We start from the raw sequence: 12,297 nt of genomic DNA on the forward strand, positions 1-12,297 counted from the left end.
TCAGTTCAGTCAATGTATTGTGTTATGACTGTGAAGGAAATCTGGAAAATTGTTAACAAATAGATTAAAAAGAATGAGGCTAAATGGTTTGTCTTAAGGGAAATCTTTATTAGCAATCACTGATTCTGAAGTACAGTACATTGAGATTTTAGAGCTGGTTCACTAGGCGATTTTTGATGTTTTCCAATTGAGGATATGGACAACTTTGAAGGAGGAGAGGGAGGAGGAGTATGGGACATCGGACTAGGATTAGAATTGAAGCCTCCAATTAATAACTACATGTGTATTAACAAACAAATATTGAGAAAAATTAATAAAACTAAAATAAGTATAAACATAAAAAAATTGAACAAACCATATTTAAATCATAAAGCTTACTATTAGAAAGTTCATGAAAAGTCACCAGCACCAGTGGACATTACAAAGTGCTCCTGGTATTTATTGTCATTATTAACTTCCAATTTACTTCCAATGTAAAGCTCAAATTTAAAAAAATGTTTTTTTAGGAAAAATACAGGATATAATAAACTATAAAAAACAAACTAAACAAATTCAAAAACCTATGCCGGCCAAGATTTACAGAAGTATTTATAGTTATTTATCTATTACGTTTTAATGGCTACGCCGGCAAAGATTTATAGGAGAATTGTTACTAGCTTTACAAAGCAAGAGGAAAGTTTGAGTTCCTTTGTCAATGCCGCCTAAATGGTGTTTTCCCAAATTCCATTTATCAGATACGTCTCCCTATAGGGTGTGAATCTTTATTGCCAAGGCTGAAATATCTTTGCCTCAACAAAGCTATCAGGGCTTCTAGACGACGTTATTATGCCTTATTGCAAGAACTTATTCTTGTGGAAGATAAATTTTATAAGCAAGATCCGCTTCTCCTAAAAGATGTCAACAGCTGGGTGCTCAAATTAGCAAGCTCTTATGAAAGAAATTTAAAATGTAATTATATCAAAAAGATTAAATGGTTATTGCGTTATCAGAAAATCAAACCTCGTTTAATGAATAACACATTTGTAACAGCATGGGATAGCATCACTCCTCCGAAGTGTCTCTTGGAAGCTTTAAAATTTGGCCCACTTTTTGCTCCTGCTCATGTACCAAAACCGGAGAATATTATTCCCAATATTGAAATAATTATTAATATTAAGGATTTGAATATTATGGGACAGGATTACGTCAGATGGAAAACAAGGTTCAGCGCTGCAGATGAAAGAAAGTCTAACTTAGAAGCGAGGCAGTTCCACAACTACATAGAGATGTCCAGGCGATGGCTGCAGATGAATAATGTAGTACTTATTAAAGCAGATAAGTCTAAAGGAGTGGTTCTTATTAAACGGGACTCCTACAACAAAAAATTGCAGGATTACATCAGAAGCACCGAATGTCAGCATGCTCCCGACAAGTTTTTAGAATCGCTACAACAAAGGGTCAAGAAGTTCACTTTAACCCCATTGGCTCATTTTTTTGCGTATGCATAACTCTGTTTTGCAGGCTCCAAAAACACTGAGAATTTTCGCTTTTGGCAAAACTCATAAGCCTGATTACCAATTACGCCCTGTTATTGAGAAATGTGGATCTCCTACCTTTGCCATTGAGAAGCAACTGGTCAATTTTATAAGACCGAAAATACAGGAATATCCCTTTGCTATAAAAAACGCAGTACAGCTGGTGGAGAAGCTCAGGAGCGTTACCCTCAAGATAATGAGTATATGACTGTAATGGATTTTAAATCCTTGTTTCCATCCATAAGATTACCGCCATGTTTTTGCGAGCTAAGAGACTTTCTTTTTGCTAATATAGAAAATCCGATGAGATATCATGCACACATTTTGGAGCTCGCAAATTTAATATGTTACACATCGTTTTTTGTCTTTGAAGGAGTGACATATTAGCAAGGAAGAGGGGTCCCAATGGGCAGCCCTACGTCCGCTATTTTATGTGAATTGGTTTTTCGTCGTTTGGAAAACAAAGTTCTTTCCTTCTTTCAAAATGACATCATTTTGTACACAAGATATGTAGATGATGTTTTCATACTCTGGAGGAATGATGGTTGCAGTCGGGAATTTCTTAATAAAATCAACGAAAACCTGTATGGTCTGACATTATCATTGGACCAAGAAAGTGCTTATAATGTAAATTTTCCTGATCTTTCAATCACATGCAAAGAAGGTAAAATATGGACAGACATTTATAAAAAACCGAGTTATCAGCCTATTATTATTCCAAAAAATTCTTTCAATCCTAGGAATTTTAAACATGCGGCATTTCGTGCATGGATCAAGCGTGCATACACACATTGTACCAGTGTTTATGATACATATAAGGAATTAAATTACATTCGTACAACAGCTTTGCAGCATGGTTATCGAACAAGAGAAATTGAAGGGCTTATTAATAAGTTTCAGAAACCAACAAAACAACAACTTCTGAATAAGAATGAAAAAAGAAAAGTAGTCCTTAATTATTTTCCTTTCTTGCACACATTGATGAAAAGAGTGGCCAACAACAATAGCATAAGAATGCTATATCAGCGTAATCCTACGATATATAGATTATTAAAAAACGACAAGAAAAAAGAAAACCAGAATACTAGAACGGGAGTGTATGCTATACCATTAAGGGATCGTCGATTTAACTCTGATCTATTATACGTTGGTGCAACTAATGCGACATTTAATGCAGAGAATTAAAGAACATAAATACTCAATCACTAAGAGCTTGGATAGCACTGTACTTGTGGCTTTCGCTAAACAACTGGAAGTCAACATGCATTGGGACAAGGCCTCTATCATCAGGGTCACGAACAACAAGCAGGCCCTGAAGTATCTTGAGAAGCTGGAAATATACAAAGCCCACATTAACACGGGTTGTATTAACCACAGGGATGTGGATGGTTTATCCACCGCATGGAAATCATTTTACCATCGCACATAATGGTAATCTTCTAATAGGCAATATTGTGGCAAAAAAATTTGATTATGTTTATTTTTATTTTATTTTTATTCCTATACGAAGGCATATGCGTAATTTATGTACGTTTTTACTATGCGATTGCGTTTTACGTTGGAATTTGAGTTTTTAAAAGCTTGTATTCTATTTTTAGCATTCTTTTAGTTTGAAATAGTTTAACTGATAAAGGCTGTTTAAAACAGTCAAAAACATTATTATTCTTATTAAATATTGCTGGGATTAGTAAGGTGTTGTGTTTGTTAGTAAAATAAGTAATCCACTTTTAGTTATAGTTAGTTAGTGAGAGTTTTTTTATGGTGCTCAGTTATAAGGACTGTATACATCTAACGCAGTAATTATAAAATTTATATACAAAAATATAAGGGGTACTTGAGAAACAACTAATGGGGTACATCAACAAAAAAGGTTGAGAACCATATGATCATAATTTAAGTTCTGTAACATTATTTAAACTGTATAAATATTTTTATTTAGTAAATATGTTACAATAGTTTCTAAATTTCAACTCATATATAATTGTACCTGAATGATGATAATTATCATAATATATGTAATTACCGTATTTACTTGCATATAAGACAAGGTTTTTATTCATTTATCATAGCTTCAAATTCCTAGGTCATCCTATACGTGTAAGCAAATTTGTGTGTTTGCAAATAATTTTTGTGAACCGTGTATTTGCATTTTCTACCAGATGCTCGCCCTCTTGTATTTAAAAACATAAGTATACTATCTGGGTCATTTCAATCATTCTTGTATATTGTCAAGGAGTAAAGATGAATAGCAATAGGAAAAACAAAGCTTTTGAAATGAATTCCAAAATTACATGGGAACCCAATATAAGTTTTAATCCATTCCCATGTGAAAACAGATGATTATTTGGAAATCAGAATTCGGAGAAACTCATAAGTGCAATCAAAAGAGAGTGGATTTGACTGTTAAGAATTGGCAAAAAAAAGGTTCCCGATTGTCCAGCTTTATATGAACAAATTATGTCAATTTTACAAAATTTTTCCTTAAGGTTTAAAATGCCAATGATTTTTACAGGACAATGTGTGCATTTACATTCATTTGATATTTTACTTGTGATTTAACAAAATAAAATTAGAATTGTATTAATAAATCTAATTTTCTTATTTTGATCTTTAAAGTCACACCTCGTTCTATATGCAAGTAAATATAGTATGTTGTTTTTAAAGTTTTTGTATCCCTCTTTGTAAAGACAAAAAGCCATATCAAATAAATTACTGACTGATTGATAATATATACTAATGAATAATATTGAGAAGAAGTAATTTTAACTATAATAATCATCATTTACATTTTAAAATTTTTTAAGAAAACTATATAAAGTCAATAGATTCATTTCTTAAACATTTTTAAAAAAACAATAAATTGTAATAACTACTTTGTAAATTAAAATAATTATGATCTTAATAAAGTCTGGAAAAGTTAAATAAATATTCCTTTATATTGACTGTTTTTATTTCTAAACTCTAAAAAATATTCTTCCTATTTACATATTAAATTATTATTATTTTGAGATATACAATTACAGTAAAACCTTGATTTAATAGACTAATTCAGGCAAGGAGTTGTCCACAAATATTGGTTTTGAAATCAGAATCATTCAATTGTTCTGTTCCTGACAAAGGCCTTTCAAAATGACCGAAAACATAGTAAATTTTAAATTAAAAGGCTGCATTATAAAGGTTTTTGTGTGTCGATGCTTGAGTATTAAGTGCAGTTAAAGAAGAAATTAAAGCCAAAAGTCCATTTATAATAAAGTAGGTTTTTCAAATGCATGAATTAAAAAAATTGACAAATTAGTTAGTTTATCTGTTTTTAATTACGTAGATACATTTGTGTAATTAAAATTAAGAATATATGAGAAGTTTAATTTTACAGAAAAGTTTTCTATATATAAATAACAACAACTCAAAGCCTGAATAGTATATAATAAATTACCAAACGATCGCCTAAATATCGGGCTATAAAGCCCGATACTTAGGCGATTGTTTGGTAATTTAGAAAAGTTTTCTACATGCATTATAGCTTATGTACTCACTATAGTTCTGAGGCTGTAATAAACATGTATGAGGCATAGTTCTGAGGCTGTAATAAAGTGTATGATCTAAATCCAAATAAACAAACATCTTTTGAAAAATACACTTTAATTGTACTTAACTAAGCAAATAAATAATGTTCTTAAAATGAAACAAAATTTAAATTTGATAAAAACAAAAAATTTCCTTTTATTTGTCTTCAGATGATGATATTCACCTGCTTCAGGTGATGATTGAGACACTCCCGTTGTGTCATGAAACTAAGAGTGGTGACTTGAAATTAAAAAAAAAAAAAAGAAATAACTTGTTAATATAATTACATGTAAAAAGCTTTTTAAAATTAACAAGATGTTAATTTTCACATATGACATACAGTCCAGAAAATTTGTCCATTAAATTAAGGTTTTACTGTATTATTGTTTCTATCACCCATTTAAAATTCAAAAAAATAGCAAATATTTTTAGAAAATAAATAGGACAAGAGAAAAATGGGTTCAAATGTGCATTCGTTCATTCAGAGAGACAATTTTAATATTAAGTACAATTACATACCTCTTTCCTAAATACTCTACACATACTAAAAACTCCAGATGGTATCTGAAAAATATCATCTAAAATTAAAATTTAAAATTTTTTCTTCATTTTTATATTCTTACTAAATAATCATTTTGGTAATAACTAAAGTGAAAAGTTGAAGTGCTCTGACTTTTCATTACTTGCACATGGAATTGTTCTCAAGTATCATAGAATAGTTCTTTATTAAGTTTACAATCATTTGGAAAATATATTAGTTCCTCCTTGCCATTGAGCACTTTTTTAATAGTTTTCTACCTTTTTCCACTTAAATTGGGTATAGTGTGTTTTTTCTATTTCTACCTAAATAGTAGTAACAATTAGTAAATAGTAATATATATATTACAATACAATAGTAAATAGTAGTAACAATTACAACTAACAATAATATTTTGAGATGTGATGTTACCATTTTGAATGAAAAGCATCTCTTCAGAGATTAAGCAGCAAATTAAATATACAAAAAATATTTCTAACAGGGAAAGAAAGAACAACAAAAAGAAGGGACAGAGTTTTATTTTGGCATCATGAAATTCTGCCAAGGACAATGCAAGCAAGAAGAATGAATTTTCATGTAAACTGGCTTAGCTTTAACATGGTCAGGGATTACTCTTAACAAAGTAAATCATTTAGCATTCAAAAAATTTTCTAGAAAAGTATGCAAGTGTCTAATCCATGACCAATGCACACTAAGGAAAAGCTATATGCAGCCTGTATTTGAAGCAACTTTCAAAAAATAATAGGAAGCAAACCAGTTCTTTTACTATGGATAAAACAAAGGATGTGCTAGAAAAATACATACTGAACATTTTCATCAGCCTGTTAACAGGAGAGCAAGTACAACCCATGCTGTTAAGAGTTTACAAATTAGCAAAGACAAATTCTACAACTGTTATGTGGACCTTCAATAATGCATATGCCAAATTGTGAAACTCTGCCATTCTATAAAAAAAATTTTGATTACTTTTAACAGATAAGTCACCATACATGCTAAGTGCATGTTCAAATATAAAATAGATGTTTCTGAATCTGAAAAATGTCATTTGTCTTGCCCATTGCCTTAACAAAGTATGTGAAATAATTAGGGCAGAATTTTCTTGGGCAATCGTTTTATTTCAGAAATGAAAAAGGAATTGATTGAATGTCCTGCAAATGTAAACATCTATATAAAGAGGTAAGTGCATTGCCACTCCCAAAACACACTGTAATAACCAGGTGGGGCATGCAGATTCAATTGACTTGATTTTATGCTAAAAATTTCTAATCCATAAGAGCATTCATTAATAAATTGGACAAAAAATCTTCAGCAACTGCAATAAAACTCAAGAGTCTGTTGAAAGAAGAAATTGCATTAAAGGAATTCTATACTGTTTAAGCTTAGAAATTGAACTGCACAGGAAGTTATACAACTTCCTGTGCAGTTCAGTTTCTAAGCTTGAGGATAGTAGTCTGTCTACTAAGAAGCAGAGGAAAATTTTTAATACACTAAAAACCAGTTGGATGAATTTTGCTTTAGAGAAACTGGAATACTCCCTGAGCAAGTCCAGATATTTAAAATATAATTCCCGAGTCTCTTCAATCCCAAAATCTGGACTTTTTAGTGAAAACCAAATACGCTGCTCTCACATTTGTTGATGTTGACAGATTGTTTTTGCAGTACAAAGATTTACTTTCCTACTGCCATCTGCAGCTGACCATAGAAAATGTAGAACTACTGTGCGTTTTCAAGTACAATGTTTTCTATTTGTAAACTATGAAACTGATGGATCAGATTCCAAAAGTGACTGATTAATTCGAATTTTCTATCACTTTCTCAAGTTTTATACATTCTATATATACTTTTATGTGCAATAAAATGATGATTTTACTTTTATATGTTTTTAGAAACACTTTTCTAGCAGTTTTTAAAGAAACTTTGCTCTTCAACTTTCCAAGTTTATTAATACAGTAGAGCGACGTTTATCCGAAAGCTGGTTATCCGAAATATCTGTTATCCGAAAGCATTCCAGTTGGCAAATTTAAATTTTCGCCAGTGCTGTGGCGCTGTAATCTTTGGCTATGTCTTTGGCTACTCAAATATTTTACGTTTTTGATACTAAATTAACATCTGAAGTATAATTTTTTATTGTTTTTATATTTTTCAATATATTTATTTTGTTTGTACAAAATAAAAAAATAATTTTTAACGATACAATAGTCTTCGTTAGGCTTAACATCGACGAAAATTCAGCGCGAAGCGACACGCAACGAAGAAAAATTTCAACATGGGATAAATTAATATATTTTTTCGTACATGATTCATTATCCGAAAAATAAGTTATCCAAACCACCCCAGTCCCCAATTGATTCGGATAAACGACGCTGTACTGTAATAAAATTAAACATATTTTTCAATTTACAGAAGTACTACGAAAGTAATGAGATTGTTTCAATTAGTCAATTGCTTCTTTAAAACAAGACTTATCTTCAAACTTTGAAAAATAAGCACTAATCAATGTGCTAATCCTTCACAAAATTCAGAGATACTTCTGAAAATATCTAAGACGTACTTGTCCCAATAAAGATCTTACTTTCATATCAGAACATAATTAAAATTATTCATATATAAGTTGTTTCCATAAACTATCTAATCAGATTATGTATTCTGAATCATTTACTTTTGATTTTTTTTATTTCAGACTTCTTACATTAATAGTGTATAATTGTATCTTTCAACTACAAAATGATCATAACCTAAACTTTATGTCAAAAACTCAAAAGTATCTTTTATGGGTATATATTGTATTTGTGTTTCTTTATATGAAAAAAAACTGATCATCATTTTTAAAATCCTCTTTCATCATATTAATGTTTGTTTGTTTGTTTAGATATAACAATGCAACACTTGGGCAATCTGCCTAGGGGAATGCCTTATGGGAGGTCTTTTAAAGAAAACTGCCCCTATTTAGGCATTACAGATGTGGAGAAAACCTGGAAAACTCCATGTGGCCAGTGAGGTACAAACCCACAACTGAACTCCCAGTGTCCAGGGTACGAAGACTGCTTGGCCACTTGTGGGCACTCATCATATTAACTCTTTCAGTGTAAATTTTTCTGAACATGACTAGTTATATATATTCACTATGAATTTAAAATAAAAGTACTGAAATGGACAAATAAATATAATTAGGTTTCAGATTTACAGTTGTCTAAGCATCAAAAACAAGAGCTTTCAATCTGTAATAGTTTAATAATAACATCAATAATCTCATTACTTTCAATTTATTTCTCAAAGTTAAAAAAATTCTTATTATAGAAGTATGTTTATTAATTCCTAGGAACATTAAAAATAACAAATTTAAAAACTTCATATTATATATCAAAGTCATCAAATATCTCACAATATTGAAATTAATGCATTTATAGTGGAACCTCGCTTAATGAGCATAATTTACTCCAGAATTGTACTCGTAATGCGAAACACTCGTTAAGCGAAACAATTTTTCCCATAGAAATTAATGTAAAATACAATAATGCATTCCACACTGAAAAAAATACTCAAATATTTTATGTACAACATTTATTCAAAGAAAATTATACAATGTGTATTGTTAAGGAGCATGAATCATCATCATCTTTTCTTCTACACAGAATAAACCAACCTGGAATGAGAATTTGATTTGCAGAAAACAAAAAAAAATCACAGATAATATGTTTGATAAACACTCCAAATGATATGCCAAATTCTTGGGCTATGTAAAGGCTATAATTAAATAATATAAATTAATTAATTTTATTAGAGGTTGGCTGTTATGCTTCCATCTCATATTAAATTTAATAATTATAAATAGTTAATTTTTGATTCAGACATTTCTAAAATTTAATTTGGAATTGGTCATTAAATTTAATACAAGATAGCAACATAACTGCTTACCTTTAGTCAAATTAATTAATTTCTACTATTTAATTATAGACTTTACATAGCCCAAGAATTTGGCATATCATTTGGAGTGTTTATTATATAACGGGCTATGGTTGTTGATGTTTATAAGTAATATGTGTGAACACAAGTTTGGAAAAATATGTGATCACAAGCGACACTAAGATTCTAGCAGAATGGGTGCTAAACACAGACTGATGGAGCATGCACACAATTCAGGACTTTCCCTCTACTCATCACTTGTTATAAGAAACATTGCTCATTAAGCAAGGTAATTTTTTACAATTTGTTTTGCTCGTTATGCAAAACACTCGTTATGCGAGATGCTCATTAAGCGAGGTTCTACTGTATTTGACTAATTAACTTTTATTTTTTCTGCCTATGGGCACCAAGAAACTCTTTTCTTGGTTCCCATAGGCTGGGTAGAAAGAGATAAAACTCAACATATCCAATACAGATTACATCCTGAAAATTTCCTAGAGTTTTTCACCAGCTCAAATTCAATTCTAGGTCCCCCAGAACAATAGGCTAATGTTTAACCACTTTGACCATTCAGCTGGCATCAAATTAAATTAACGATAATTTAATATCATTTAAATTTAACTTGAAAACTTTCTAAAAATTATATTTTATACATAAAATTTTAATNCAGTAATAGATGTCCATTGATAATATTTAAACATAGTTTCCATTTGTGGAGTTTCTAAGAAGGAATATCCTTCGGGCAGGTGAAGTTGGATTTCTTTAAGAGTAGTTAATAACACTTCCTTAGGAAGGAAATAGGTGCTGAATCGTCCCTGTTCTAGGGTTTCAATGGCATTACGTAATTCGAGGATTAGAGTGCGAAATTCTCGAATGCTTCTTCATTAGAGAATATATTTGTTGTCGATTTATTTTGGCAATACGTAAGGTATCATTAAGTAGAGTAGCCTGTGACTGGATGAGGTGAATAAATTCTTCATTCGTTTCTGATAATTGCGATAATTTGTTGTTTAAAGTTTCGATGTCTTCAGAGGTAGCTGTCCCAAATAAGTATTTTAAAATTTTGCCTCCTGCGTTAATTAATCCTCGTCTCTCTCGTGTAATGTTGTTAAGAGTTACTAAGGTTTTTAGTGCGACATATTCTGATTCATATTCATCCAAGGTAGTTTTTAAAAACGCGAGTTCTTCCGTAGGTAGAGTCCATCGAGGTATAGAGAGGTCATCTTGATCTTGGATTCGAAGTTGTCTCTGTACGAGAGTGTTTAAGAGTTGCAGATGTCGTTTGAGAAGATGCAATTGTTCGTCATAGGGAGAGAAAGATATATCCGAAACGAGGATCCAATAGTTAGTAGTCATGAAAAAATTTCCTTGATGCGCAAAGACAACACCTTTGTGTAGATTATAAACTTCTGGAGTCGGTTGAATAAAAGGAGCATAAAGGGTGGAAGTCAGGAGGAGGAGTTGGAGAATTCGTATATACATGGTTGTTCAGAGTCTTGTCTTCGTAGAACTCTGAATAAAGGAAGGAGATGTTAAAGGAGAATATTGTAGAGTACGAGTTATTTATATGATAATATTAGATATTAGAATAAAATTATAAACTCTCTTCCTTTCTCTCTCTCCTCCGACTATGTACTTCATTAGCTAGGAGATAACTAATAATGATTAAGAGCATAGGGAGAGGTTGAGTAAGACCGTGGAGTTCGTCGAGGAATACGACTACTCCGTTGGGGTCGAGGCATTACCCAAGGCTGGTCGGGCACTGGGCCTCGGCTTCTAAGAGCGTAAGGAGGCGTTGTTTCCGGTTGCTCTTCCTCTGCATTCGGTCGTGTGATTTGTTGTGGAGTGACCTCTATTTGTTTTTCCTCTTCTGTTGGTTCTTCCTCTCCTTCCGATTCCTCTTCTATTTCCGGTAGGTCTTCCGATTGTTGGGTCATTTCGGTTAGGATAAATTCATCCCATGGATCTACCATATTTGGATTATCTGATATTAAAGATTGGGGGTTCGTGACAGTCGTAGTTTCAGGCTTTTCCCTTTCAAATTCTAATTGTGCACTACAGTGTTTTAATCGATTAGCATGAACTTGGAGTTGTTTCTTGGTGTGAATATTTTCGATAATAAATGTGACAGGACTTAATTCTGTTATTATTCGGAAAGGACCTGACCATCTCGGTGCTAGTTTTTTCTTTAGACCTTGAGAAATAACGACNGAGTGGTCCGAACGAGGAACTGGTGACGACTGACTCACTTTGTTGTCGTGTCTAATGTTGAATTGTTAAAATCGCGCTATTAGGTCGAAAGGTGCTGAGAAAGCGTCGTTATTACGCCTGAGAACTTAGCAGATGTTTAGCTCCCAGTTGTAAAAGTTGACAGTTATTAAACAAAAGTATAGCTGTACTGTGATCTTATGACACCGTGGAATGAAGGTAGAACTACAATGTGATATTATGATGAGATGATATAAACACAGCCGAATTCGGAATCTCACAATTATAAATACAATGTGAATAATGCATATGAAGTAATTAGTCAACTGTACTGATTAAAAAGGAACCCACTGATAAAATAATGAGTTTAGATGTGATAAGTGTGTATTCAAACATCCATCAGATTCTAATAGAAAATAATTTAAAATGCTTAGAATCAGAGGACTGGTTTATTGAATTAATAAAATACACACATAAGAGTACTTATTTTGAATCAAATACAGTGGAACCTCGCTTAATGAACAGAATTCGTTCCAGAATTGTACTCATAATGTGAAACACTCATTAAGT

At 31.6% G+C, this 12,297-nt stretch overlaps 1 protein-coding gene across 1 annotated transcript in view; it reads right to left on the reverse strand.

The window, feature by feature from the left end:
- The window catches only part of LOC111618679 (E3 ubiquitin-protein ligase LRSAM1-like), a 59,277-nt gene that overhangs the window by 22,202 nt on the left and 24,778 nt on the right, over positions 1–12,297 (reverse strand). Inside the window, exon 4 of the mRNA XM_023360243.1 lies at positions 5,598–5,642. Within this exon, the coding sequence (XP_023216011.1) occupies positions 5,598–5,642 (45 nt within the window). The remainder of the gene's footprint in view (positions 1–5,597; positions 5,643–12,297) is intronic.

Source organism: Centruroides sculpturatus, unplaced genomic scaffold (assembly GCF_000671375.1).
Source record: "Centruroides sculpturatus isolate CEXI.00-Female unplaced genomic scaffold, Cexi_2.0 scaffold193, whole genome shotgun sequence".
NCBI classification, from domain to species: domain Eukaryota; kingdom Metazoa; phylum Arthropoda; class Arachnida; order Scorpiones; family Buthidae; genus Centruroides; species Centruroides sculpturatus.